Source organism: Oxyura jamaicensis, chromosome 4 (assembly GCF_011077185.1).
Source record: "Oxyura jamaicensis isolate SHBP4307 breed ruddy duck chromosome 4, BPBGC_Ojam_1.0, whole genome shotgun sequence".
NCBI classification, from domain to species: Eukaryota; Metazoa; Chordata; class Aves; order Anseriformes; family Anatidae; genus Oxyura; species Oxyura jamaicensis.
Window position 1 is genome coordinate 6,589,945 of NC_048896.1, and position 26,946 is coordinate 6,616,890.

General features: G+C 44.5%; 1 protein-coding gene across 9 annotated transcripts in view; it reads left to right on the forward strand.

Annotated features, from left to right (window-relative positions):
• The window catches only part of ATP11C (ATPase phospholipid transporting 11C), a 59,700-nt gene that overhangs the window by 22,437 nt on the left and 10,317 nt on the right, over nt 1–26,946 (forward strand). For 6 of the 9 annotated variants that reach the window (XR_004750079.1, XM_035323533.1, XM_035323531.1 and 3 more), the window contains exons 4-26: nt 3,002–3,082; nt 4,107–4,214; nt 4,927–5,055; nt 7,321–7,424; nt 8,058–8,108; nt 8,945–9,009; nt 9,610–9,691; nt 10,050–10,200; nt 11,121–11,318; nt 12,601–12,762; nt 12,971–13,128; nt 13,717–13,788; nt 14,393–14,466; nt 15,201–15,304; nt 15,973–16,154; nt 17,199–17,462; nt 17,832–18,006; nt 19,194–19,296; nt 20,754–20,899; nt 21,874–21,933; nt 22,952–23,079; nt 25,427–25,562; nt 26,771–26,786. Coding sequence is in view for 8 of the 9 variants with exons in the window: in XM_035323533.1 (XP_035179424.1) it covers nt 3,002–3,082; nt 4,107–4,214; nt 4,927–5,055; nt 7,321–7,424; nt 8,058–8,108; nt 8,945–9,009; nt 9,610–9,691; nt 10,050–10,200; nt 11,121–11,318; nt 12,601–12,762; nt 12,971–13,128; nt 13,717–13,788; nt 14,393–14,466; nt 15,201–15,304; nt 15,973–16,154; nt 17,199–17,462; nt 17,832–18,006; nt 19,194–19,296; nt 20,754–20,899; nt 21,874–21,933; nt 22,952–23,079; nt 25,427–25,562; nt 26,771–26,786 (2,749 nt within the window). In the remaining variant the exon portion in view is untranslated. The remainder of the gene's footprint in view (nt 1–3,001; nt 3,083–4,106; nt 4,215–4,926; nt 5,056–7,320; nt 7,425–8,057; nt 8,109–8,944; nt 9,010–9,609; nt 9,692–10,049; nt 10,201–11,120; nt 11,319–12,600; nt 12,763–12,970; nt 13,129–13,716; nt 13,789–14,392; nt 14,467–15,200; nt 15,305–15,972; nt 16,155–17,198; nt 17,463–17,831; nt 18,007–19,193; nt 19,297–20,753; nt 20,900–21,873; nt 21,934–22,951; nt 23,080–25,426; nt 25,563–26,770; nt 26,787–26,946) is intronic. The other 3 variants (XM_035323537.1, XM_035323536.1, XM_035323532.1) reach the window with 1 other exon arrangement.

Genomic DNA, 26,946 nt, shown 5'->3' on the forward strand with positions numbered 1-26,946 from the left:
CAAGAAAAGCACTCATGCTAATTCCACTCACATAAAATATCGGGATATACCTTAGTAAAACGGCATTTCTAGCTTAAATGTTGGTGTTTATCTTTAAATTACTTTAAATTATTAGAATTACTGAAAGTGCTGCATTAAGGGGGTGGTATGGCAGCGCTTGGGCTGTTCTCTGCATGGTAGATTTGTACCTGAGCAGTGTGTGCCCAGGGAGCCCCGCTGGGCATTGCCTGCTGCATCCCTACTACCTGCTGTGACTCCAAATTCAGCTCTTGGTAGAGAGAGAGAGGAAGAGAAAGTACGCACATTAACCCTAAGACACGAATTAGTGCACTAACAGGGATATGAATAACTTTTTGTTGGTCCATCTATTGCAACGCTCAAAGGAAACAAAGTCAACTCCTGGAGGAAACAGATGGTCTGAATTAAGTGTGGTCAAGGTGTATTTGTAGAGAGACCAAACTAATAGCAATCACCTTGTTTAGGAGGTACCAGGAATAAAAAAAAATGTTCTTTTAGATAGATAAGGATAACTTCTGGATTGTGGTCTTCAGTATGGTAAACAATGAATTTGGAAGAAACAGTTAAGTAACAGAAGGATTTTGTCACTCTTAAGTGGATCCAAATTAAGCTGTTGAAGTCCTAAAGCATGTCAAAAATAGCTTCAAAGCAGTCTGCCTTTGTTCTGGCACGCTGCTCTTGTGTCCCTCTGCTTTCCACCAACAGTGACAGGGAGAAGAACTGTGTTGAGCCACAGGCTGCATATGGAGTGCAGCAGCAATCTCCAAATATATAAATGAGTTATTCCAGGGACTTTATCCAGTACTTGTGTTCATACCTCTGTAATACAGCATTTGTGTGGACAGTAATCGTACTGTTTGTTTAAATAGCTACATACCGCTGCATATTGTCTGGTGCAGAAAACTCCCATGGAGTAGCAGTGGGAGTCTCAGGAAGCCCAGGGTATATATCCCTTCCCTCTGCCTTGCTCTGCTTAGCTAAAAGTCAGAGTTCCTCTTGTGTTTACAAGATCTGTCCACTTCTAGCAAGATAAATTTTGGTTGACTGACCTATACTTTGTGTTGCCTCTCGAAGTGGCCATCTGGATGTGTGGGGCTTTGTGTGATGTGTCTGTGCAATGCTTTGCACCTTCCTCACTTGAAGTTCTCCAAAGTCTGGTTTCTACAGCTTTCTGTCTGTAAACATGTTTCATCCATTTGAGTGAAGCAGGGTGTTGTGTTTCTGGAAGTACTTGTGGTGTTTATCTTGGTTTGCCCTCATTCTGCTTACCTGGCTACTTGTGATGTAGCTGTTCCACTTCAGTACTGTTTGGCACTTCTCAGTTTGGGTCCGGTCGTGCAGGGTAAGCATACAACGTGCAGCATGTCAGAGAGTTAAAAAATTCCACGTGGCTTCCTCCCAGCCGATAAGAGCAGTTCTGAGCTTAACGCAGCTTTTAACAGAGAGCCTAAAACAACAAACATGCAGATGCTGTTTGTGAGCATGCCAAGGAAGCGCAAACAAACAGAGCACGACAAAGTCCCTTTGTGGGGACACAAAGCCCGAAGTCTTTCTGCTGAGCTTCCCAGGCCCTTGCCGTCATAGCTCTCCACATCTGCCCCTTGTGCTCCCATCCTCTCTGGGGATGCCAGGAAAATGGCCAAATTTTTGTGCCCTGATTTAAAGGTGCCCCAGGGGAAGCCCTTGGGGTCTGCCCTAGTGGCTTTGGTCACCGCACAGTATTTCACGTGACGCTGCAAGCGTCGCTGCTGGCAGTGCCTGCTGGCAGGGAGCTGTGAGGCGTGCACAGATGGATGGCTGCATCTCGGCACAGAAATTGTTGGGGCTGAATTCTCTGTTTGCTTTTGGGCTGCTGCCCTCCTGCTGCCAGAATGATGCATGTGTGGAGCAGCTGGGGCAGGCACCTGATACCTGCCCTGGGCAACACCCTTGGGCCCACCAGCCATGAGGTGAAAGGCTTTTTGTGTTGCCATGTGGGAGAGGACACCTTCATGAAGAATCTCTTCAGTGGGCAAACAGTGCAGCTTTTCCTGCTCTTAGATGAATCCCTTCTAATTATGAACCTGTTCTGCTGTTCTTCCCCTTTAGGCCAAGTCATGATGCAGTCAATAGAAATGGTGGTTTCCCACAGCCCAGAGGTTGTATTGATGTTGAAGGAGCTCTGCTGGGCTTTGTTCTGAGGGAATTGGTCTTTGCCACAGCGCTAGCTCAGGAAGGACTCCAACTATTGACCTGAAGGCCCTTGTGTGGTCTCTGTGCTGTGTTTAAATAATGCTCTTAACTCGGTGTTTCAGAGCTTGAAGGCAAAATGTTAATTTCTGTTTTACTGTATTCATGTGCCATATCACAATATATTTCCTTGGTAAATTGGGCTGGTGCATGTTGCTTTTAACCTCTCAGTGTCAGTGGTTCAAGAGGACTGGTACTGCCCTCCTGCTCACAACTACCCATGTTTTGGGGTTGGTTGTGCCCCCTCTTCATGGCTAAAGAGGAGAAATGGTCTTCCTGAAGCGATAAACAAGGGTGTTTTTCTCTTTGTGCATTGCTGCTGCCTCTACACCATCCTCCTTCCCTGCCTTAGTCCTCTCCAGCACATCCCATGGCAGAAGGAGGCTTGTTTGCCCCAACACTTGAGTGGTTGCATTTTTGTAACCCATCCCCACAACCCTTTCATCCAGGCTTCTATTTCCCACTAGGGTGAGGTCAAATTGAGATTTTAAATTATTTCTGAAAGACTTTTTTCCACCTGAGGACATCCCATGGTCTTCAGAAGGGGTAGCTGTCTTGAGATGGAGAGAGCATCCTCAGGATGCCTTTGCTAGCCCTTCCTGTGTGCCCCTTCCTTCTCTCCTTCTGTGCTGGGGTGCGATAGTACACTTTACATCCAAGTGTACCAAGCACCCTTTTACACCAGTGGCCAGAGCTTTTGTTTCTTCTGCTGCCTGAAAGCAAGTTGTCACCAGTATGTTCCTTCTGTCTGCAGGTGATAGTGGACACCCCGACCAGTCCAATAACCAGTGGCCTTCCGCTCTTCTTTGTGATCACCGTCACAGCCATCAAACAGGTAAAAACAGTAATTCGGGGAGAGGAAGATTGCCTTCCTGTAGGGATGTTCTTGTGCTCTGTGGGACATATGATGGAGAAAAAGATGAATGTGTATTTGAATATACTCAGAAATCATCAAAATGGGCTGGTAAGTTCAGTAACCCCTTCAGGAGGTCAGACGTGTATCGGTCTTCTTCAAGAGAGACTGCATGCTGAATATGGATGCTGGTGTGTATTCAGTTTTGGCAACATAAAACATCTCTATATATTGTTGAAAGCAAACTGTGGTGGATAGTAAAGGTTAGCATTGTGGCTGCCTCTCTAGTTCTGGCTTTACTTGAATTTTTCTTCTCTTTTTAGAAATGTTCTCTGACTCTTTGCAGAATACAGAGATGTGCTCCAAATATAGCCTGTGCTCTGCTCCCTTGTTAGTAAATGGAAAATACAGGTTCTGTTCAAACTCAGATAGTCTTGAAACTAGTCCTCTTTCTTGCAGTGCTGAGAGACCATTTTCCTCCCATCATATGCACATGTGCCATTTTAAATTTCCTACTCAGAAGTATTAAATAATAAAATAAGTTTCTTCTGCAGGAGCCAAAAAGGGAGAGCGAGAGTAAGATCCATCTGCTTCAAACATGAATGTTTTATTCTTTTAGTGAAGACAGAAGAGGAAGAGTCTTGTCCTGTGTTACCATAGTAGAAAGAGTCACAGGGTGCTAAGCATGTTATTCGTATTATCAGTCTGTTCTTGCCAACACTGAGAATAATAGAAACATGTTACAGTAATTTAACTGATCGTTGCATGCACTGCATATAGATTATTTTTGTTATTTTAATCTGTTCCAAATCTGTCAAATATGCATATGAAGTTTTTAAAATAAATTGATTCAGTTTGAGCTGCTCTGGTTGATGTTCAGTCAGGCATGAAGGAGTTCTGAGGACTGTTTAATTTTTTTTTCTGTCTCTCTCCATCTCCAGTCATCCTATTTCATTCGTGTACTTGCTCAGTTACAAGTTTGTGTTGCCTGTATTTGTGTGCCTAGGGATATGAGGACTGGTTGAGACACAGAGCCGACAATGAAGTGAATAAGAGTACTGTCTTCATTGTGGAAAATGCAAAGCAAGTGCAGAAGGAGAGTGAAAAAATCAAGGTAATAGTAGAGAATTCACATGTAGTTATGGGTGAAATGGATGGGGCACTAGGGTGGACGATAGGCACTGGTGCCAGCAGGAGGGCTGTGCTTCATTCTTCTCGCGCTGCACAAAGTCTCTGGCTTTTGCACAAGATGCTCTGAGAGCCCTTCCCTGTTAATAAGAGAAGCTTCCTTTGTTTGACTGCTTTTGAGAGGCTGTCTTACAAAAGCTGTGCCAGGGCTGACGAATGACAGATCTGTCAGCATTCTGCATTTGTCTGGGACAGGCAGTCCTCTTCTATTTCCAACTCTCCCAAGGACACCAGGAAAGCACGCTAACTTTGACATAAATTTATCACCCAGCACTTCAGATTAGTGCGGAGTCTCTGGCTTCATCAAGATTCAGCAGAGAAATAAACAATAACCTCGCTGCATGGGCAGTCTGCATTGCTGCTGGGTGGGATTGACCTGTTGGGCTGTGGTCCACTGCTGGGACACGCACCCACCCCATGGGCATAGGGGCTGCCCAGCAGGCTGCCGGGATGGTTGGAGGGGAGCCCTGGGGGAGCAAGCTGGGTTGTTGGAGTCATCGTGACTCTGATCATGATCTTGAACTCCCTGATTCCCTCTTAGCCAAGGTGATTTCTCCTAAGCTTTGAGAGAAGCTAAATCTGTAAGTATCTAATAATAACTGAGAGGCCTTTTCGTTGAAATGCTTCCTTTCTTCCAGGTTGGAGACATAGTAGAAGTGAAAGCAGATGAGACCTTCCCCTGTGACTTGATATTTTTGGCCTCAAGTAGTGTTGATGGGACCTGTTACGTCACTACAGCAAGCCTGGATGGCGAGTCGAATTTCAAGGTGATGGGGATGGCTGGGTGGCATGCAGGACTGGTGCTCTGGTGTGCTGGGGCAGCTGTGGCTGAAGCTAGTGCCTGTATGGGATGTGTGCGTGTGAGAGAGTGAGATTAATTGGAAGATGCTCCCGTGTAACCTGTCCCCATGGCTGTATGCTATATTTAACGTTTCCTCCCTCCGTCTGCTCATCCAGTGAGTCAGCACTGAAGTGCTCCATGGATTGTTTATTTTTTTTTTTAAACAGCTATTCTTGCTGGCACTGCTCCAAATTGATTCCATCTTTATCAAAACAAACACCACTAAAAAAAACAATATCAGTAAATAATATGTCTTTGCTGCATTACCGTCCATCCTAGGCAATGTCTTACTGCTCCCTGCTCCTATTGCATGTCACGAAGTCTGGTGCGTAGGTAATGCAACAACCACAGCTGCCTTTTCAGTACCTGCCAGCACTTCTGTTACTTAACCGAGCTATTTCAGTGACATCTGGGACTTTCTGAGGCACTGTGTCTTGAGTCGTGTGATTTGGGGAATTTTTCACCAGTGAGAAAAAAATCCCATTTGTTTTTTCTTTTTTTGGAGGTGATGGTGGGAAGGGGGAAGGAAAGGGGATTTTTATATAGTTTTTTGCTTTCCCCTTTACTGAATCAAGAAGTGAAATCTGATATTAGTCTTGCTCAGGATGAATCTCCTCTTTAGTGTGTTTTCTTCCTTTATTTTTTTCCCCCTTCTCCGAGGTAAAGAAGTAACGACAAAAAGAAAATTGTATTTGTCAAAGACATTAAAATTTGTTTTCACTTGTGTTCGATAAATATTTATACAGATGTTAGCAACTGCAGTAGTAGGAGTGGAAGTTACTTTAAAATTCCATGATACGTTCTGGCACGCTCTGAAGTCAGTGGGAATTACCAGTATTGATCTGACCGTATGGGGTTTGCAGCTCATGTCTTTATTGTTGGCTGTCAATTGGTACTGAAAAGTTTGTGTAGGAGCTGGTGCAGTATTGACGTACCAGAGTGGTTATACTAGTAAGAGCTCTGAAGTGGCATGAGGCTAAAAATAGATATCCGTATTAAATGGGCAGTTGCTTAGTAGTGTCAAGTGCATTATATGCATGAGTTAACATAACTTTTTCAGAGTCTGGGCTTTTAATAACTTGATTCTCTAAGCGGGATGCTAAATTTCTATATTAAGCACTATATTTTTCTTGGTGTGTGGATTCCTGTAGGTAAAGGGGAGCTATCTCCAGTTCCTTGACAAGATGAAGATGGAAAATGAATCAAAAGGTGCAGGGAGGGAAGAGAAAAAGCAAGTGCTGTTTGGGGAAATATATCTAACATTAGGAGCAAAGGTGTGCCACAAAACTAGGGCAAGGGAAGCACACCCAGGTAGTCACAAAACCTCCTCTGAACTAATAGCTGCTGCCTGCCATGTTGTATGTTTTTGTGGTGTGTGTCTGTGCATATGGGAAGGATGCCTAGTTACGTGAAACTGGGGCAGAGTTATAAAATGGATTGTGGCAGGGCTCTGTCTTTGAAGCAAGAATCTTTGGCCATATGTTATCTAAAAGAGCATGTGTTTTCTAAATAGGCTAAGGGACCATGTTGGAGGACCATGATGTAAGGATTGAGGAATTGATTAGGAGGCTGTATCGCTCAGTAATTGTACAGTGTCCATGGTGACAGGAGCGTCGGATGCAAAACTCGGCACAGGGGCCTGGTTTGATATTGGGCATTGTATAAACAGTTTTGAACTGTTTCACAGAAGCTGCGATTTATAGCAGAGGTGTGGGTGTGCTTTCAGTGTGAAAACCCAGGCAGGTTCCCAAACAAGCATTCAGGTGGGCATTTGTAACGTCATGACTACGTATATAGCATGGCAGTTCCTCCTGCTATGCACAATGGGAGGAACACAAAGGCAATGAGCTGAGGAAGCTTTTTAATGAATTTGTTTATGAAGACAGATTAAGGCAGCCTGTCGCACAGCCCGCAGTGGTTTGGAGCCGCCAGCAGCTCCTATAAATAGTGCTTGCAGGCAGTGAGCTGATCCTCTGTGGGCTTTCCAGCTAATTGTGAGCGATAAACCTTCGCAGTGCCTAAAAACAGCTTTGAGCCTGCCGATGCTGGGACTGGCCTCTCATTACCTCTGGTGTCCCGGGGGTACCTGCAGCCCCCTGGGGAGATGCAGAGATGCTGAGTGCCTCCTGCAGTCTGAGCTGCGTTCCTGGGGCTGGGGCTGCTGCTGAAAAGTGTGTGCTTCTCTTGCCAGACTCACTACGCGGTGCGGGATACCACTGTGCTCTGTACGGATGAAGCCATAGATGCCCTCACAGCCACGATTGAGTGCGAACAGCCGCAGCCAGACCTCTACAAGTGAGTGTGGGCATCCTCAATGCCCCTCCTAGCCTGCTACCAAAGCCTCAGCCACGTCTGTAAATATAAATTAAAGTTCAGTAAAGCGAGTGGTGTTTTCTTGTCAGAAAACGATGGGTTTCTGGAGGCAGCAATGAGCTATGGGGCTTCTTCTGGATGAGGGTGGCAAAGTCAATGCTGGGCTTCTTCAGGTCTCAGTTCCTTTGCAGCAAAGCCTCTCTGACGAAACACTCATCGTGGTGTAATGAGTTATATTTTTGTCAGCTCAGCTCTAGTAGTGGTGCATGCACCTATTTTTAGGCCAGCGTACAATCCAAGTAAAATGCATTCCAGGATTAAGCTGTCTTGGTGGTTAAATCCCTTGAAGGAGGCTTGCTGCCATGTGTTTTACGCTGTGGCTGAGATGAGCTGGGGGTGCCCAGGCACAGTCAGTTCCTGCTGTGCTGGGGGTGGCAGCATGGAGGCACCCAGGGTGGTGGGCTGTGGTTTGTCCCTTCTGAAGCCTTGACCTCTCAGGTGCATGAATTACCATGTTCCCATCTCCTGATGATGACATTTTAGTGTGTTTGTAGTGGCTCTTTTTAATGTTCATATGCTTGTATTTCAAGTTTCTCATGTGCTTTTTAATTGCAGATTTGTTGGAAGAATTATTATCTACAGAAGTAACCAAGAGCCCATAGCCAGGTTAGTCTTGCAGCTGTCTCACTGTCCCCCTCAAAGATAGGAGGCATCTGCATCAAATTTCAAGGATCTGATCTCCTGCTGCTATCGCTAGTGAATGTCTGCTTCTCTTTATCTGTTCCAAATATCTCCTTTATTAAAGGAGACCTGTAATTAATCCGTCTGCTTCCTTTCTTCTGCCACTTGGTGACTCATCTGAGCCCACCTGGGGACTGGGGAAGCTTTCTGTAGCTGTGAGTGAGAGCTGTAGACAATCTCCAAGTGACAGCCCATAGAGCCCCCAGGGAATGGCCCAGGACACAGGGACGGGGCTTCCAGCATGAGTGATCATGTGCTGGAAGAAAACCCACGATGTTCCTTAGCCACTGTAGTCCTGCCAGCAGCCTCTTGCAGCCTCCTAAAGAAAGAGAAGCAGCTGAGGGTCACAGGTGGGACGTTCAAAGAGAAATAAAAACAGGAGTGGGAGCAAAATAAGCTCTCTTTGGTGCCATTGATAGACTCTGCTGAAATTGATAGATTTTTTTAAGGTTTTAAAAACAGGGTTTTTTTATAATTACTAGAACATGTTACGTGTAAATGTTTTGTACTTGTTCCTCCAAAACTTCACTGAGAACCCACCATTAAATTTGGGACCTTGAGCACCAAGGATGGTCTACATAAGATGAAATGGAAATAAAAGTACACACATGGAAAAATAAGGAAAGTCTAATTTAACATGCAAGTCAAGTGATCACGTCTAAAAAATCATCAGTTTAGCTTTATAGTTTATCTCTGTGTTTAAATTGTAAAGACGTTTTTATGTTCTTTTAGTGATGTGCTACTATAACTTTTATGTTTAGGTCTTTGGGTCCTGAAAACTTGTTGCTGAAAGGTGCTACCCTCAAAAATACCAAGAAGATTTATGGTGAACAATGTATTTTTATTATTATTATTATAGATCTGATGAACATTTTAATTTGTCGTTACCACTATATCTTGAGAGAGAAAATAGTTATCTACAACCTGTCTGCCAGGGTTTTAAAGTTGCATTCGCATGCCAGCTGCTTGAAAAATTTATAGAGTAAAATCTGGAGGCGCTGGTTGTATCTGCAGTGCTGCTGTGCTATGCAGGTTGTGTTAATACACCTAAGGAAGCTTTTCTTTGTGCCTAAGTTATAAAGAATAGGGGCTTGTTTCCAAATCCTTTGCCGAACACTTCTGCTAGAATCACGGTCCTAGACATCAGTAATTTCAGATGAAGACTGTTAGGGAAGACTGATATTTTTTCTAACTGTGTGAGATCTTTGGGCTGCCGGTCAGTGCTCAGGGATATGTGCAATTAACATTACTTAGCAGCCACTGAGCTTTCTGCAGCTGAGCAGCCCTTGGGTAAGCAGCCCTTGGCCGATTTCTTGAACTGGGAGTCGAGTTCCCATGTACACGCTGATGCCTCCGATGGCTCAGTGGAAGCTGGGTCCCTTCTGGCTTGTGAGTCCCTGATGAGCTCTGCTTTAATCCTCTGTAGGTGTGGCAGTCTATACTGGTATGGAAACAAAAATGGCTTTGAACTACCAAGGGAAATCTCAGAAACGCTCTGCTGTAGAAAAGTGAGTATTTATAGTAGGCAAAAATTGGTATAAGCTGTTGCGTTTTGTCATGGATGACTTGCACAGAAATAATCCCCTAATCCGCTCTCTTTTGTTTCAGATGCTCCTTGATTTTCCCTGCGATCTGTGTATTTCATTAAGCATGTCTTTCAAGGAGCTGCATCATTTAGTAGCTTTTTTATTTTAAAAAAAGTAAGAAATGTTAAAATGTATGAGCTGACCCTGAGTATCAGCACTGTCAAAAGCACTTGTTCTACAATACCTTTCTTAAGATTAAGGAAGTTCTGTTCCTGCTTATTTGCATGATTTTCTTTATAGAAATAATTGCAAGAATTCTAAAAAGAAACCTGTTTTTCAGATCTATCAACGCTTTCCTGATAGTGTATTTATGCATCCTATTGAGCAAAGCTACTGTGTGCACAACTCTGAAATATGTCTGGCAGAGTAATCCATTTAATGATGAGCCTTGGTACAATGAAAAGACTAAAAAAGAGAAAGAGACATTCAAGGTAAATGGATTTGCATTTCAGCACCTCCTCCAGCTTTATTTATTCTGACAGTTTTATTTAATCTGATTGTGTCTGCTGCCAACCCTGTGCTGCCTGTTTGCTCTTTGGAAGTGCTGCCACTTACTGCAGTCTCTCCATGTTTGTGTTTGTCTCCTGTCTTGGTTACTACCTGCATCTCTCATACTTGTGCACTGCAGTGCTCGCATGAAGCGGGGCACAGTGATGCTCGTAGCAAGGCTTGCTGCTAACCCTGCTTGCTCACTGGCATTCACTTGGGGACAAGTGAATACATGCAGGCTACTGGCAGCAGGCGGATAACATCATTTCTACCATGCAGAGACATTATATAAATGCAGCAGCTGATTTAACCTGGATCCTTATCTGAACTTGAGCTATCTTTCAGCTTTGAGTAGATAAATTGAGGCCATGTCAGCCAGGTTCTTAAACTTGCCGAGACACAGGCAGCCAAGCCTGAAAGAGTGAGTGTAAGCGGGTGGAAATCATCTGATTCCGTTGATTGTTGAGTAGGACTTCAGAGATGTCACTGAACTGGTTGTACCCTTTCCATAGCTTGACTGGTCTCAAAGCACTTTGCTCCAGGTAACTGAGATGAGAATCAGCCTGTAACAGTATGTTCTGAAAAGGAATATGTACCTGAATACAATGGAGATTTGGTCACTTTGAAACAGTAAGATGTGCTCTTCTATTACACCCTTGTATAGCTGTAGAAGGCAGTGAGATTTTCTACATCGAAGGAAAATAGAATTTGACTGTACCTTAATTGTACTGTTATTTTCAGGATTTTTTTTCTATTTAACCTTTTAAGGAAATGCTGTCTAAAACCTCAGAGTTGTTGTTGTAAACTATCTCATCCCTGAGTTAGGCACAGACTGCATCTTCCTCTTGTCTTTCCATTGCAGGTGTTGCGGATGTTCACAGACTTCTTGTCATTTATGGTCCTCTTCAATTTTATTATCCCAGTCTCCATGTATGTTACAGTAGAGATGCAGAAGTTCTTGGGTTCCTTCTTCATCTCTTGGGACAAGGAAATGTATGATGAAGAAATAAAAGAGGGAGCGTTGGTGAACACCTCAGACCTGAATGAGGAGCTTGGACAGGTCAGAACAACCTCTGTTTGCATCTGCTGTGAGGAACGTCATCTGTGTTGGCAGGGGAGCAGCCAGAATGGGAAGGAGGGCAACAAGGGTCCACTTCTGCTACCAGCATGCACACCATACATCATCCCCTCCTATCATGGTGGGGCTGTGGTGGTCTTTGTGCCTCTCTTGTTTTCAGTGGTTGTGCATCGCTTGCTCTCTCCAACTTGATGGTTCTCCCCCCGACATTACTTCTTATCAGTGCACCTTAAACAGAAATTAAAAGCCTTGCTGTATTTAATTAAGGCAGAAGAAAATCACAGGCAGGAAGAAAATTGATTGCAGTTTTTATTCCAACACTACAGTTCTTGATAGCTCTGAAAAACAATTAGTGGGCCACTGCCACTGGAGCTTGTAACATTTTCCCTAATAAGAAACCTTGTTGTGGCAGTTGCTCGCTGTCCCAGCAGGGCAGAGCTTCAGCCAGCCTGGTGACGTTTCCATTTAACATGATTCTACTCGCTGCATGAAATGGATAAGGTTATAAATAGTGTATGAAGGAGTAGGAATTGGGTCACGCCAATTGTTTCCATACTGGGGAAAATCAGGCACAGTACTCTGCATGTCAGGATGGTTTGCTTTCTCTGCTTCAATTAAAAATGAAAAATCCTCTGTCTCTTCAAGGATTAACAGAAATGACTGCCCAGTCATCTCTCCGGGCATGTAATGTACATGCAACCAGTCTGCTGCAGGCTTTGCTGGAGCAGTTAGAGAGCTGCTAGCTTCTCTCTTTTATCTGTGTCAGGAGAGGCTGAGCGTGGGGTATGTACAGTGTGTCCTGCTTTTTATTTTGCTTTAAAAAAATCGGTTTGGAGTAGCAATTACCTGCCTTATACACAGTACCAAGATGGAAGTCCCACAAAGGAGGCAGCAGACCTGCAGCAGCAGCTGTATATGCACTGGGAGCCACAGCAAAGTAGCCAATAAAGAGGATCAGGGAAAGTGAAGGGCCCTGAAACAGATTTTAAAAGTCTTCAGGAGCTGCCTCCCTGCCACTTGTTCAATGGATGGGACAACAAGGGAGAATGGAAACAGTAAAACTATACAGAGGTGTAACCCCCATGCAGCATCTGTGTGTTTTTGGATGCCAGGTCAGGAAAGCAGCACACTACTCTCCAGTATTGGTCCAGATGCACCAAAATGCCCCAGCCTTTCCCTTTTGGGGGGGCTGATTCCCTGGTGTGGTCTTGGTGCAGCAGTGGAGGCAGGCAGTACAGCGAGGTGGATGTCCTCTTGCTTCTAGGTGGAGTTCGTCTTCACGGACAAAACAGGAACCTTGACGGAGAACAGCATGGAGTTCATTGAGTGCTGCATAGATGGGCACAAGTACAAAGACTGCATTTCAGAGGTTGATGGCTTCTCCCACACTGATGGGCCCCTAAAATACTATGGCAAAGCAGAAAAGGTAAGAAATTGGCGTGTTGATTACTGCTGGGGTTTTGTTGGCAGCTCCAGGCTGGATAAATGTGATCTATCACTGCTGACATTGCTGGGGGGTGGGGGATATTTTTGGTTTTAAAATACCCATGCACAACAACAGTAACCAGCTGCTTTGAGTTGGACTGGGTGCATGGCACTAAGCTGGTAACGAGCCCTTCCTCCATCCTGCCTAGAGCCGAGAAGAGCTGTTCCTGCGAGCCTTGTGCCTGTGCCACACCGTTCAAATCAAGGAAGCGGACCAGGTGGATGGGCTGATAGGACATCCAGAATGCAAACACACCTACATCTCCTCTTCCCCAGATGAAATTGCTTTGGTGAAGGGTGCAGAAAAGTAAGAATGTGAAGGTGTTTTTTTTTTTTCCTCTTCTGGGAAGCCGCACAAGCATTTGAGTTGGAAAGAGCTCTCCAAAAAAGCAGTGGTCTACGAAGGGTCTTTGCTGAGCAGCTTTCCAGGAGGCCAAAGTTTGCATTCAGTGCTGAGAGCAGCCTCTAAAGCATGGCATTGCAGCCAGTTTGCTTCCTTTGTGTGCAGTGGATAAATAATAAGATAGGCTACTTTTGTGAAATGTGTTTCAATCCTTAGAAGATGTTGTTGCCAGCCTGGAGTTTTAGACTGAAGCCACTGCAGCTGTGTACTAGCTCGTGGATGGTCAATCTACTGGAGACCCAGGGGACCACCTCTGGAGCCTCTTGGCATTTGTGCACTGAAGTGTGAAGCTCTCTGGTTACAGGAGTGATGCCAAAATGTCACAGCTGGCTCTGCAAGGAGCAAGCAAACATCTGGACAGGCTTTCTAGCTTGGGCTCAATAATTTCTTTGTCTCTCCTCTGCAGAGGAAAGTGAAATGAGAACACAGTTAACAATTAATATGTGCCAATGGGTGCTCTCACTGTTGTTCTGTCCTCTTGTTTATTGACAGGTATGGTTTCACTTTTCTAGGACTTGAAAATGATTTCATGAAAATACGAAACCAAAAGAATGAAACTGAAATGTAAGTGCCGTGGGGTCTGCCAAGTAATATTGCTGCTGGTAATTGAATGGGTTCTGCTCAGCACCAACTCCCATGTGGGTTAATTAACTTCAGTCAATGTGGCAAACCGGGCAAGGTCAAAACTGCTCAGCAAGGGTTGTCAGACCAGCTACTGACCCGCACAGACACTGCTCCTTCTTGCAAAGAGCAGGCTGAAAGGCTTGCTTGCAAAAACCTGCTGTCAGCTCTACGGAAGCCTTCATACAGGTCCCCTGAGGGTGCACAATCCCTTGCCCAGGCACTCCTTCCCCAGTGCCTGACACCACAGGTGGCTCACCAGGTTTGAGACTGGTTGCCAGTGTTATGGATAGCAGCTGGACCTCTAGGCAGGGCATGGCTTAAGCTTTGTGACAAGGCTTCTTGTTCCCCCTCCCAAACTGAAAATAATTAGGTTTTACATTTCAGTACCAGCTACTGTGATATCTGCAAGTATGTGAGCAGCTGAGAGTGAATTACCTAATCCCAGTGCTCCCCTACAACTCACCCCCACAATCAAAAGTCCCTTTTTACTCCATGGAGTTGGCATTGCGTTGTCTTAAAGCTCACTTTCTTTATTTTTTTAAAGGTACCAGCTTCTCCATATATTGAACTTCGATCCTGTCCGTCGCCGTATGAGTGTCATTGTGAGGACCATCACAGGTACAGTTAAAAGCCATTTCTAGACTCATGGACATGTGTGCACACATGCACAAATATAAAACCCACCCCCTTCATTCCTTTCTGAATGTGTGTAACGCAGCACACTGTAACCCAGAGAGGCTAAGCTCTTAGGTTCTCTGGACTGGTCTAGACACATTAACACATTTCTAGATACCTTAACTCTGTTATTGGGTCTGGTTGGGATAGAGTTGATTTTCTTCATAGGAGATGCTTGGAGCCAGCTGCAGGTTAGGGGAGGGGACAAAGACAGGGACCTTGCTTTTGCTTGCCTTGCCCCAGCCTGGAGGTCTGACTACAGGAGGAGGTTTGAGACCTTCACCTGATTGGGATGGGTTTTCATGGGGTTAGCAGACAAAAGTTCAGGGGTCATCATTCTTAAATTTCAGTCCTGTAAGTTCTAGGACATGGGCTTTTTCCCATCCCCCCCAAGGTTTCCAAGGCTCCTAAATAGGAAGAAATAAACTGCTTTGTCCAGCCTTCTGCAGAAAGTTTTCTCAGGGCAGGTAGTGACATCGGATAGTTCACCCTGAGGTCAAAGAAGGTTTTATACAGGTGTCATGCCACTTTTGGTAGGCAGCCAGGCTTCTAGCAGTTCCTTCTTTAGTCCTGACAAGCTTCTTCCTCTGCATCATTAGCTGGCTATTGAAGCCAGTGTTTGTTAAGTCTTTCTATGGCTTTTGAATGCGATAAACTATTTATAACTCTGCTTTTAGGAAAGCTACTTCTCTTCTGTAAAGGAGCAGACTCCTCTATTTTTCCAAGGGTGCAGCAAGAAGAAATCCAACAAACTAAAGTCCATGTGGACCGCAACGCTATGGTAAGCACGCAGATGGAATTTGGCTGGCTCCTGGGGTCAGGAAAGCCTTATGCCAAAAATAGAGTTGTGACCTTGCTTTGGAGGGAAGTATTGAAAATCTGAGTGCCACTTCTTATTGTTTTGAAGCCTGGCTTCTTTCCTTTTTTGTTTCTTTGACTTCCATGTTTATTTGACTTTTGATATACTTATATGGGCCCAATTGCAGTTGTGTCCAAGCATCTCCAAAGCAAGTTAAAAATAGAAAATAACAATAGCAGACTGTTTTCTCTGGTGGGAGAAGTCTTTCAACCAGTTGTGATTTGTATGCAAAGGTGGAAGAGAAGCATTTCCTGGGAGGCCTCTGGCAGAGGTGGTCGCATGTGGGTGCATGTCCCTTCCTTGGTCCTGGATGTGGGGAGACCTGATTCCCACTTGCCCTGCCAGGTGCAGGATATCTGCTCTGTCTGCCGTGTTACGTGCATGTGAATGTACTCTGATGTGAGGAAGCCTCTGTGTAAACATAGAGAAATTGGTTTTGTCTTAAGCTAACAAAGCATCATTACCTTCAGGTTCAGTACTCACTGAAAGTACTAACAGTGGGGAAAAGTACTGAGCCTGATGTGGGGAGCTTCAGAAAATATGGTTTTAGGGCACTTGTCCACTTCTTGTTTTTCTTTCCCTCCTACAAGGATGGCTACCGAACACTTTGTGTGGCATTCAAAGAACTAACTCAAAAGGAGTACGATAAAATAGACCGACAGCTTAATGAAGCAAAGATGGCTCTGCAGGACAGAGAAGAAAAGATGGCAAAGGTTTTTGAAGACACAGAAGCAGACATGCACTTGATTGGAGCAACTGCTGTAGAAGACAGGTAAAGAGCACACAGACCGTGTTAGGCACCATGGTACCCACGGTTTCTCCATGACTTTGTGTTGTGGTGAACCCACGTTCTCTCATGTGAGCTGCAGCGAGGTTCCTGTGCAGCCTGGGATGGCTTTACCTGTGGTTACAGGACAGCCCGTAGAGCCGTGGGAGGTAAAACCCAGAACAGTCTGTGATGGCTGAGCAGCGAGGCAGACGTTGGAAGTGTCCAGGGCAATTACTCTGTGGCACAACCCATTACACACTGCCCTAGTTGCTAAAATTGGCTAGTGCAGAAATTAGGATTTATTAATGAAACCACAGAAGTACTTTCACTTCCTGAAAGTGAATCAAAACAAATATCAAAACATATTGAATTAATGCAGTGAATTTTGGCTGCACATTAAAGATTGGGATTGCCGGGTTCTAATCCTTACTCCTGTGGCAGTAGTCTGATTACCATGGGGACAATCAATTAACTTCTCTCTATCTTCTATTTCCTACCTGTAAAATAAGGATACCTGGGGATGAGGGGGCTGAGGGAGTGTGGATTAAGTGGCAATGTTGGCTAAGCCTCTTTACACCTATGGAGTGTTGTGTCTCAGGAACATATTTCTGAGGCTTCTGCCTCTCTGGGGCTTGCTGGGAAGGGCTTCACAGCCTCCTCTGAAGGTCTTGTTTGTTCTGCCATCATATTTTCTCAATTTACACCTAGCGTAGAGCTGCTCCAAGCTCTTTCTGCTTCTGTCTGGAAGTGTGAGATGTTTCTCACTGATGGTGCTTTTGCACACCGGGTTGTGCACTAGCAGGTTTGAAGGTGGCTGGAAGCCAGCATGCCAACAAAGGTGGGTGTTTGTGGTCCATCAGCACACAGCTGCGGCTGATCCTCTCACCAGGTGGCCAGGACATGGCCAGTGCTGAGAGTCCAGCTCCGTGACCTGGTCGGGGGTCTCACTGGGGGCTCACTGGCATGCCACCACTGGTTCGGAGCTGCTCAGGGTCTGCCTTGCCTCTGAAGCAAATCTGATCGGTCACGTTTCCTCTCTGTGTTCAGGCTGCAAGAACAGTCAGCAGAGACGATTGAAGCTCTGCATGCTGCCGGCATGAAGGTGTGGGTGCTGACGGGAGACAAGATGGAAACGGCCAAGTCCACCTGCTACGCCTGCAGGCTCTTCCAGACCAGCACCGAGCTGCTGGAGCTGACGGTGAAAACAGTGGGGGAGAGCGAGAGAAAGGAGGACCGGCTCCATGAGCTACTGTTGGAGTACCACAAAAAGCTGATTCAGGATGTTCCCAAACACCGGGGTGGCCTGAAGAGGTGAGTGAGGAGGAGGACCCAGCCTGCACACATTTGGATTACAGCACTGGGCACGGATGCAAACCTGATAGAGAAAATTACACCATATTGTGGCACCGGGAATACACTACCGGCACATGCTGCTGCTGGTTCCTTTGCTTTGTTCATTGTCTCTAGTATTAGTTAGTTTTGAACTTCATTGTGCCCTTAGTGAAGGGCATGTGAAAAATCCAAGCTTTTTAAGATTGCTAAGCCCCCCAGAAAGGTTGGGGAAAAGATTAATCCAAAAGCAATTCATTTTCTGCCAAGATACTGTAAGCAGCTAGATTGACTTCTTTAAAGTGCAATTGATTTTTTTTTCCCATAACACTGTTCCTCATTGTGCTCTAGAAGCTGGACATTGAGTCAAGACTATGGACTGATTATAGATGGCTCGACGCTGTCACTGATACTCAATCCTTCACAGGATTCCAGTTCTAGTAATTACAAAAACATATTTCTACAAATCTGCTTGAAGTGTACTGCAGTTCTCTGCTGCCGAATGGCTCCGTTGCAGAAAGCACAGGTATTTACTTTTTTTTAACCAGCTGAAGTTGTTGTTAAGTGGTATGACACACCTTTAATCCTTCAGCAGGACTTAATCTGATCTGTAGGTGGGCTTCAAAACCTGTTGTGAGAAATCTAAGTACAAACTGCTGCCTCATTCACCAGAAGGTGCTGAAAACGTTGCAAACTAGTTCAGATCTTGTTTCTTGATTTGAGAGGTTGGCTGCCATCGTAGAACTTACTGCGCTGAGTGGTAGATATCGAAGTTCAGGAAAAGGCTTCTGGAGGGGCATTGCAAAACAGCTTGTTATTCCCTAAGGAGTAGGAAACAACAATGCAAAGGGCACAGGAATTCACTAATTTAAAATGCAGCAGTATTGCTGTAACAATCTGACTTATGGATTTGCCAGGAAGATGAAGCAAGTATGAAGAATTGTGAGGTAGCAACAAACCTTCAACAAGTTGTAGCCAAGTACTCCTTTTCTTTTATTAAAAGTATGTTTTTTTGAAAGTAGCCTTTAGATGTAAACTGATTATTTCTGTGTAATGGTGTGAGGCCATATTTCCTGCAGTGCTGCTTTTAAATAAAACTTACTCATCTTAATCAGCTAGGACTTCTCCAGGCTATGTATAAGCCTTATCTGAACTTCAGAGCATTATGGAAACACCAGTCTTTCAAATACGAACATAAACCCTGTCTTAAATATGCTTTCAGGAAGCCACAAACCCAAGCCAATTAGAAATAAACAAAACCCATTTGTTCTTTTTTCATTTCTATATGTGTAGTCCATGACTTCCTCACACCTTTTGATGGTATCAAAAGGATGATAAACAGTGCTTTCTTAGTCCTGTTCCGGGGTATGATTGACTTCCACATGAAATGCGTGAGAGGCCACATCTTTGTAAGAGATCAGGATCTGGCAGGAGGGAAGGGGAAGATACTGCTGGGAGTGGTTCCTTTTTAAGCGCTGTCCTTTGGCCCTTTAAAGCTTAGTCTTGGCTTTTGCTCTGGTTAGTGGCTACAAAGGAAATGAGGAGGGGTTTTTATTAATTTGAACTCTCTTGGTGTTATTTTGCTGCTATGGAAGCCAGGTTATTTGTTGAGGAGTGTTCTTGCAGATGAGGAAGCAGGGATCTCTTGAATTGTTTTCTTTTTTTCTCTGAAGTTTTTATTTCTCCTGCTATCCTTTTCTAATTTTTTTTTAGATTGTGCGAATGGTGAAGAACACAAAAGGGAGCCCAATAACGCTATCAATAGGGGATGGTGCAAATGATGTTAGTATGATTTTGGAAGCACATGTGGGAATAGGTAAGACTGCTGATAACAAACATCTTAACACCTACGACTTGTCTGCTGTCCATCATTGTTGCTGAGGTTCAGTGCTGAGGCATGGTCAGCATCTCTGCCTGTGGCTGAACTGATCCCACTGAAAAATGTGGGAAGTGCTGCTGCTTTCAGCAAGGTTTTGCTCCAGATAAGTACTTGGGGTAATCAAGGGTTGCTGACTTTTGATGGTAATGTGCTCTTTGTCTTCATAATGGGATAAACTGGAGCTTGTGTTTAAAAAAACTGTGGAACAAATTCAAGGTGGTAAAAATTGCTTACTGGTCAGAAAGAAAGGCACGTGTAGCAAACTGGTGTGATTAATGGCAGCCATTGCAAATGCAGTACAGTTAAAACATCAGGCTTTAGTCGGGATAACTTGTCAGGAGAAAGGTAAAGAAATATGACAGACTTGGTTCTGTCTTGCATCTTCACCTGGCCCTTCTTATACCTCCTTCATTCCCAGTGGTGAAACACCTGGGTTTTTCTGCTGTCCTCTGCGCAAACGAGGTTGATGCTAGCTTAACTGAAATACGTAACTTCTTCATTCTTCTCTTCACTATTAAATTCAGTGCTGAGAATTTCAGTGGAATTGTACCTGCTTATCTCAGCTGAGCTGAAGCTGGCCTTCATCCTCTACCTGGGTTTGCCTGGCAGTGCTGATCGCAGCTGCTAGCAGCTCATGCATCTTGCAGGGGCTGATGCTCTGCTGTGTTGTCTGCCCTGTCCGTATGGCTGACATCGTATGCAAACTGTCTAAATTTCTGCAGATTGTTTTCATAGGTTCTGAAAGTACTGGATATTTTTTTAATACCACTAAAAAGGGTCTTAAAGAGGGTAAAGATGGAAGAGAAAGGATAGCCTCTTTATTTCTGGCTGTTGGAAATGGCATGTTAGCCTCTAATGAATAGTTGTAGTTCATTTGGATGTGGTTTCTGAGTGAACAAAACTGGCTTTCTTGAGTTTTGCTCTGAGGGGATTTCTGGGGAGGCTGAGTATCTGCAGTGAAATAACCAGACTGCTAGATGCAGGCAAGCCCCTGGGGAAACCAGTTAGGTATCTTGGATTTTCTTAGATACTCTTCACCACATTCTCTTACCTAGAAACTTGGATAGCAAACTAAATATAGATTAAAAACTCCAGAGGCATGTCTGATTGTTGCAGAGCAAAGACCATGCCATGTCTTGAAGAGCTTTAGTGTTTTGCTCTCCTGGGGTGTCTGCCTGGCACCCTGTGCCTACAGGCACAGTCCCCAGAATGCCACGGGTGGGCATGCAGGCTGGATGCATGGACGTGTTTGAAATGGAAAGTCCTTGTAGAATCAAGAATGAAATGTGGCCTTTGTTGTGGCTTGAGACAGACTTATGTGAACAAACATGGGTAGCATCAGTCCAAATTCCAGTCCCATATGGATTAATCCCTTGCAATTCTTCTGTCTTCAGGTATAAAAGGCAAAGAAGGACGGCAGGCTGCAAGAAACAGTGACTATGCTGTTCCAAAGTTTAAACACTTAAGAAAATTGCTACTAGCACATGGGCATTTATATTATGTGAGAATAGCACACCTTGTACAGTATTTCTTCTATAAGGTAAGGATGTGTGTTCAGCTCATTTTGTTGTTTATAGTACAGGTTTCTTTGACAGTAGAAAAAAATGGAAAAAGAAAAAACATGAATAGGATATTCTGTTGTGTTTACCTAGAAAAGGATGTGTGTCTCCCATGTGCCTGTTGTTTGAAAGTATGATATATAAAGGAATGCGAGGTCATTACTTCTTCCAATGTCTTCTGCAGATAGTAGAAGCTGGGATTGGTGTAACGTTTGGTAGAACGCAGTGTCCTGATGTTGTGCTTTAACCAGCAGGCAGCTAAACACCTCACAGCTGTTCGCTCCCCCACCTTCCAGTGGGATGGGAGAGAATCAGAAGGAAAACAAAAGCAAAAGCTAATGGGTTGAGATAAAGACAGTTTATTAGGACAGAAAAGGATGAGAAATAATGATGATGGTGATAAAAATGATAATAGAATGTACAGAGCAAGTGATGTACAATGCAGTTTCTCACCACCCGCTGACCGATGCCCAGCCTGTCCCCGAGCAGTGGTTCCCCCAGCTGGTTCCCCCAGCCAGTCCCCCCCATGTTAATTTTTCTGCATGACATCATACGGTAGGGAGTATCCCCTTGGCCAGTCTGGGCCAGCTGTCCTGATTCTCTTCCCTCCCAGCTCCTTGTGCACCCCTGGCCTCCTCACTGGCAGGATGGTGTGAGGAGCTGAGGAGTCCCTGATTCTGTGTAAACACTAGTCTGCAGCAACTAAGCCATCAGTGTGTTATCAGCATTATTCTCATCCTAAATCCAAAACACAGCATCATAGCAGCTACTAGGAGGAAAAGTAATTCTATCCCAGCTGAAACCACTGCATCATAATATCATCTGATATCATAATATCAGATATTATCTGATAATAGGGGGAAAATATTTGGATTTAGAATGAAAAGTCAAGCATTCACTGAGTGCATAAATGCTTCCCTGCTCCCTGCTAACCCTTCTTTTTTCATCTTTCTAGAACCTTTGCTTCATTTTACCACAATTTTTATACCAGTTCTTCTGTGGATTCTCACAGCAGGTAACTTCCAGTAATATATCTAAAAAGACAGGGGAAAAGCAAGTCACATCATAAGGCTTCGTAGCAGAGATTTGACTTTTATGCCTCCTGTCTCTTCCTCTTCTTTCTTTAGGTGGTAGTACAAATTGACCTCCTTGCTCAGCACCATGTCTGGAGCATAATATTTTTGAAACCTACAATTGGAAATAAATTGGCTTGCTTTCCATTCCCATCCATGACCATTTTTGTTGCTTAAACATGAATGCCTTCCCAAAGTAACAAGAGGGCGGTTTAGCTGGTTTGCCAACACCTAATTTTGCTACTCTGAAGATAAAAGTTTTTTGAAGACTTTCTGGTCTTTTTCTCCCTGCTGTATTTCCCTGTATTAAAGTTGTCTTTCAAAAGGAAGGACAGTTTGTTCTTTTATCAGAGCCTTTAAAGTAAGGCACATGATGAGCATCATCAGGCGCTTGCTTAATCCAAACGAGTGTCAGAAGGATGGATTTCTGTGAGGGGTGGGCTCGGGTGTTTGGAGACAATTCTGTGGGTTTTGAGTTCATTGCATGCTTTTGTGTCTGCTTGGTCTTAAAAGCAATCATAGGAGATTATTCTCTGCTTGTCTCAGCAGAACCACTTGCTTTTAAAAAAAAAAAAAAGAAAAAAGAAAAAACATAGTCTAAAAAAAGTCTAGTCTTTAGAGAGTCACAGGAGACATCAAGTGTATTAATAGAAACGGCAGCACAAGAGCAGCTACAGAAGAGCTCCAATAAGGACTGTTTAATCATGTTTTTCTGGAGGTCGAGCTGGGGCCAAGCCCAGGCAGGTGCAGAGCTGCTGGTGGTGGGGCTGCCCTCGGTGACCATATGGTTCTGGCCACACAGCCTGTGGGTGCCTCGGCCCTGTTGACATCTCACGGGGTGTGTCGCATCTCTGACAAAGGGTTATGTATGGAGGCAAGGGCTGGAAACTGTAAATCTATTTATAGGGAGACTTCTAAAACCAAGTTTCTGTCTCATTTTGCCCTTCTCCCTCTTTTCAGCCTCTGTACGATGCTGCTTACCTTACCATGTACAACATCTGCTTCACGTCACTACCTATCCTGGCTTACAGCCTCCTGGAGCAGCACATCAACATTGACACGCTGACCTCAGATCCACAACTGTATATGTAAGTAGCAAAGGACTGGGTAAGCCTCAGCACAGCTTCGTTGGCCACAGTTTAAGCTTTGTTGGTGCAAAAACAATCCATCACAGTGAAACAATCCATCAGGGATCACTTGAGCTGGTTGGTGTACCTGCCCTGTGATGGTGACAAGGCAGCCATGGAACTGCAGAAAAGACTTCTTATGTTCCCACTGCTTATGTGCTTAATGCCTATTTCTGTTTATGCTCTCTAACAGTATCTGGTCCAGCAAATTGCCCTTCTGCCTCTATTTAAAAAAATAATAAAGGGCTGTAGATGGAATTATTCATCTATAGGAAAAAATCAAGCTGCAATTCTGGCCAGAGAATTCACTCACGTTAGTTCTGAGCTAGGCAGTGTGAGCCAAGCACATGATGGAACATGCAATAGATAGAGGGAAAATCTATCTTTCAGGAGAAGAGATATCTATTCATTTACAGGAAAACAAATGCTCATGAAATCCAACTCAAGCAGGTAGTTTCTCAGCTGGTCTGGATGGATATCCCCCAAAGGCCAAATCTCCATTTCAAAATCCCTGGGAGCTGTGCTCTTTGCACTCAGAGTTTCCTCCACATTGCAGGTGGAAAGCAGAGTTTAAGAGGAGATTATCTCCCTGCTTTACTGACTTCTTTTTCTGCCTCATTGCAACTGGGGGAGTCCCTGACCTCCTGCAGAACCTGAAATATTCATGTCTTCCCCCCCCAGTCCTGCCCATGCATGTACATGGGTGCAGCCCTCCAGGGGATTTGAGTATTTCTGAAATAGCTACTCAGTTATACGATTGATTAAACTTCTGTGTTCCTCCACTCATATGGCAAAACACACGTTTTTAAATAAATTTGTAATTGAATATTGTGTAGCATAGAGCAATAACAGCAGCCCCCTGAGCATTCACCTGGTGAGCTATCTGATCACTGGTGTGTGTGAGTTGAGGGAAAACAGATTAATTGTGCAGTCAGATAGCTTCACTTTGAATATTCAGGACTATGCATGTGCTGCTGAATACAGAATGACTGCTGTGCCTCTGCTGTATGAAGTGCTGAGTTGCTGCAGTGCAGATCTCTAGGCTTAGGCTCAGTAAAAAGTCTGTTTACGATGAGTGCTGCAGGCCATAAATGTGAATGCAAAACAGATTGCACTAAGGAGGCTCTTTGCATTTTCTCTCCTTGCAAAAATAGCTCTTAGTCTGATTTATCTGTGCTCCTTACTCATACCCAAATTACAGTATGTTAGAGAGTATCATGCATAGCATTCCAGTAGTGTTTTGCTTTTAGAAATTGCAATTACAGGAGCTCAGCATCACACCTCTTTACAGGGTGCATCTTGCTGATAATAGATGTATTGCTTGAACAGTTAAGAAAAAAATGAGAAGAGAGGATTTTTGGTTTTGCCATAAACATGCTTTCATCCCCCATCAATCTTCAAGTTTTAAAGAAGACCATCTAAAAATACAGTGATGCAAGAAGCTTTTTTAAGCATAAACAGTGGTTTTCAAATATTTCGGGGAAAGACTTCTGGAACAGTATTTCCTTTCCATGTCTAGCCAGCGTCAGGCTGTTTGAGGTGTAGTCAAAAGCACAGGTCCCTGAGGGTGCTGCTGGGGACCTGCAGCAGGGACCAAAGGAACTGAGGCTGGATGTGGTTCTGGGTTTGCAGCTCCATGGCTGTGACAGTGGCCTTGGTGCATGTCCTCGCAGGGCCCTGTCAATGGTGCATCCACCTGCTGCTGCTGCCTCCGTGCCAGATCTTATTCCTGTTCTCAGCCAAGAGCCTCCTGCTAAAACCCCCATGCTAAAAACCCACAGTACGATTCAAGAGTTTATTTTCAGCCTGTACAGAAAAACACCACTTCCAGGAACAGCACTCACAGAGCTTTCCCAAAAATGTGAGTTTGTGCATTCAACAAAAAGAGAGGGAAGCGTGCCACAAGTCCACTGCATCTCATGCACTTCTTCGACACATAGCTCTGGTTTTGAAATTCAGCAGTTGTTAACTGCGGATAAGGCAGGCAGCAAGGTGGCTGCACGAGATGCCTGGGACAGCATTACAGCTGCTTGCTTCATTTGGATGGGATTGGATTTTTGTCTGCATTACCTAGAGGAGGATAAAAAAAATGCTGAATGTCTTTTGGTTTCTTAGGACCAGTATCTGCATATAGCAAATGTTTAAGTCCTATGTGCTGGCATTCATGTGTTTTATCTTCATGTGTTCATGTGTTGTGTTCATGTGTTTTATCTTCTTGTCTCCTACTGCAAGGGCCTGCTCCAAGCCCATGGAAACCCTGGGCTTTGCAGCAGGTCCTACATGATGATTTTTCTTGTTTTCTTGGCAGGAAAGTTTCCGATAATGCAATGCTGCAGTGGAGGCCTTTCTTGTACTGGACCTTCCTGGGCGCCTTTGAAGGACTCGTGTTTTTCTTTGGGGTTTATTTTCTTTTTCAAAATTCATCATTGGAAGATAATGGAAAGGTAACAACACCAAAAAAGAAAGAAAGATGAGTGTTTCTTTTGTGCCCTGCCTCTTTTATATGCCTGTCAGTGAATATCTACATGCTTACTCTGTGCACTGTGTCTCAAGTCTCGTCCAACGGTGTAGCATTGCTAATGGTGTGATTCTGAAGCAAATGCTTAAAACCAAACATTTTCCAAATCGCCATGGAAACAGTGTAGAGGTGGTTATGCTCTCTAGGTACAATAAGTAGTCTTACAAAGAACTTTATTCCACCCAGCAATGTCTCCAGCCTGTGCTTTGCACAGTGTACTTTCACCCCTCCATGTAGTCCCAGGTGTTGGCTGGGTGCAGGGCAGGACCTGCTGGTGAGGGAACCCTGCCCAGGCAACAAGGGACTGAAGCAGTGCCTGCACGAGGCCTGATCCAGCCCCCTGCCTCCCGTTGCGGGGAGGAAGCCTGGTGCTGGTGGCTTGCTGCGGTGTCAAAGCCAGCATAAGTTAGCGCTGCCATAAGAAGTGAGCAGGCTGCTCTTGCCCCTGCTGTCTGCTTGTTCATGCCTCTCGCGCTGGGACCAGCATTTGCATCACCATGTGAGTGAGGTGTGCGAGCTGGCCCAGGCAAACTTGCACAGGAAGATGGGGAGGGGGAAAAAATTTTTATTTTTTATTTTTGCTGGTTAGCTGAGAACAGAGCAAGGCATCGGTGCAGTGCATCTGCCACGCACGTGGTGGTCTGTGCTGTCTGGGGACACTCTCTACTGAAAGGAGGTGTTAGCAGTTCTCAGCTGATGGAGAGCTTTACACCATCACTTGTGATCCTTGAAAACACCTTAGCTTTTTTTTTATAGGAGACCATTTGGAGGAAAGCTGAGATTTGCATACATTGCATCAGTGCCACCATTTATGGCCCCAGCTATGTGTAGTCACACACATGTATTGTAGATTCAGTGCCTTTCTGTATTTATAGCCATTCTGGTTGCATTTGAATAAAACATGTAAGCACTGCAGATGCCTTGAGAGGTCAAGTCCATGTGGCACTAAAATAAGACCTGTGGTTTTGTCCTGTTTTGTAAGCACTTATGCCTGTAAAGAACTGCTACCAGCAATTGCTCATAATATCCATGTATGTTTGATTGACTCCTTTTTCGCTCCTATTGACTTTAATTTTTTTTTGCATTTTTTAAAATCTTTTACATTTCACTTTCTGTTTTAATGTATGCATTCAGATCTTGACAGCCTTTGGTAAGCATCTGTCCCATTCATTGCCATCATTTGGATTTATATACAGTATCTGCTTTTCTTTGTTGTGCGTAGTCACTAGTGTCTGCAAACCAAACCAGCGTATTCTCGTATGGAGAAGCACCCACTGGTGTGTCCTGCAAGTGGGACTAAAATGGCACGA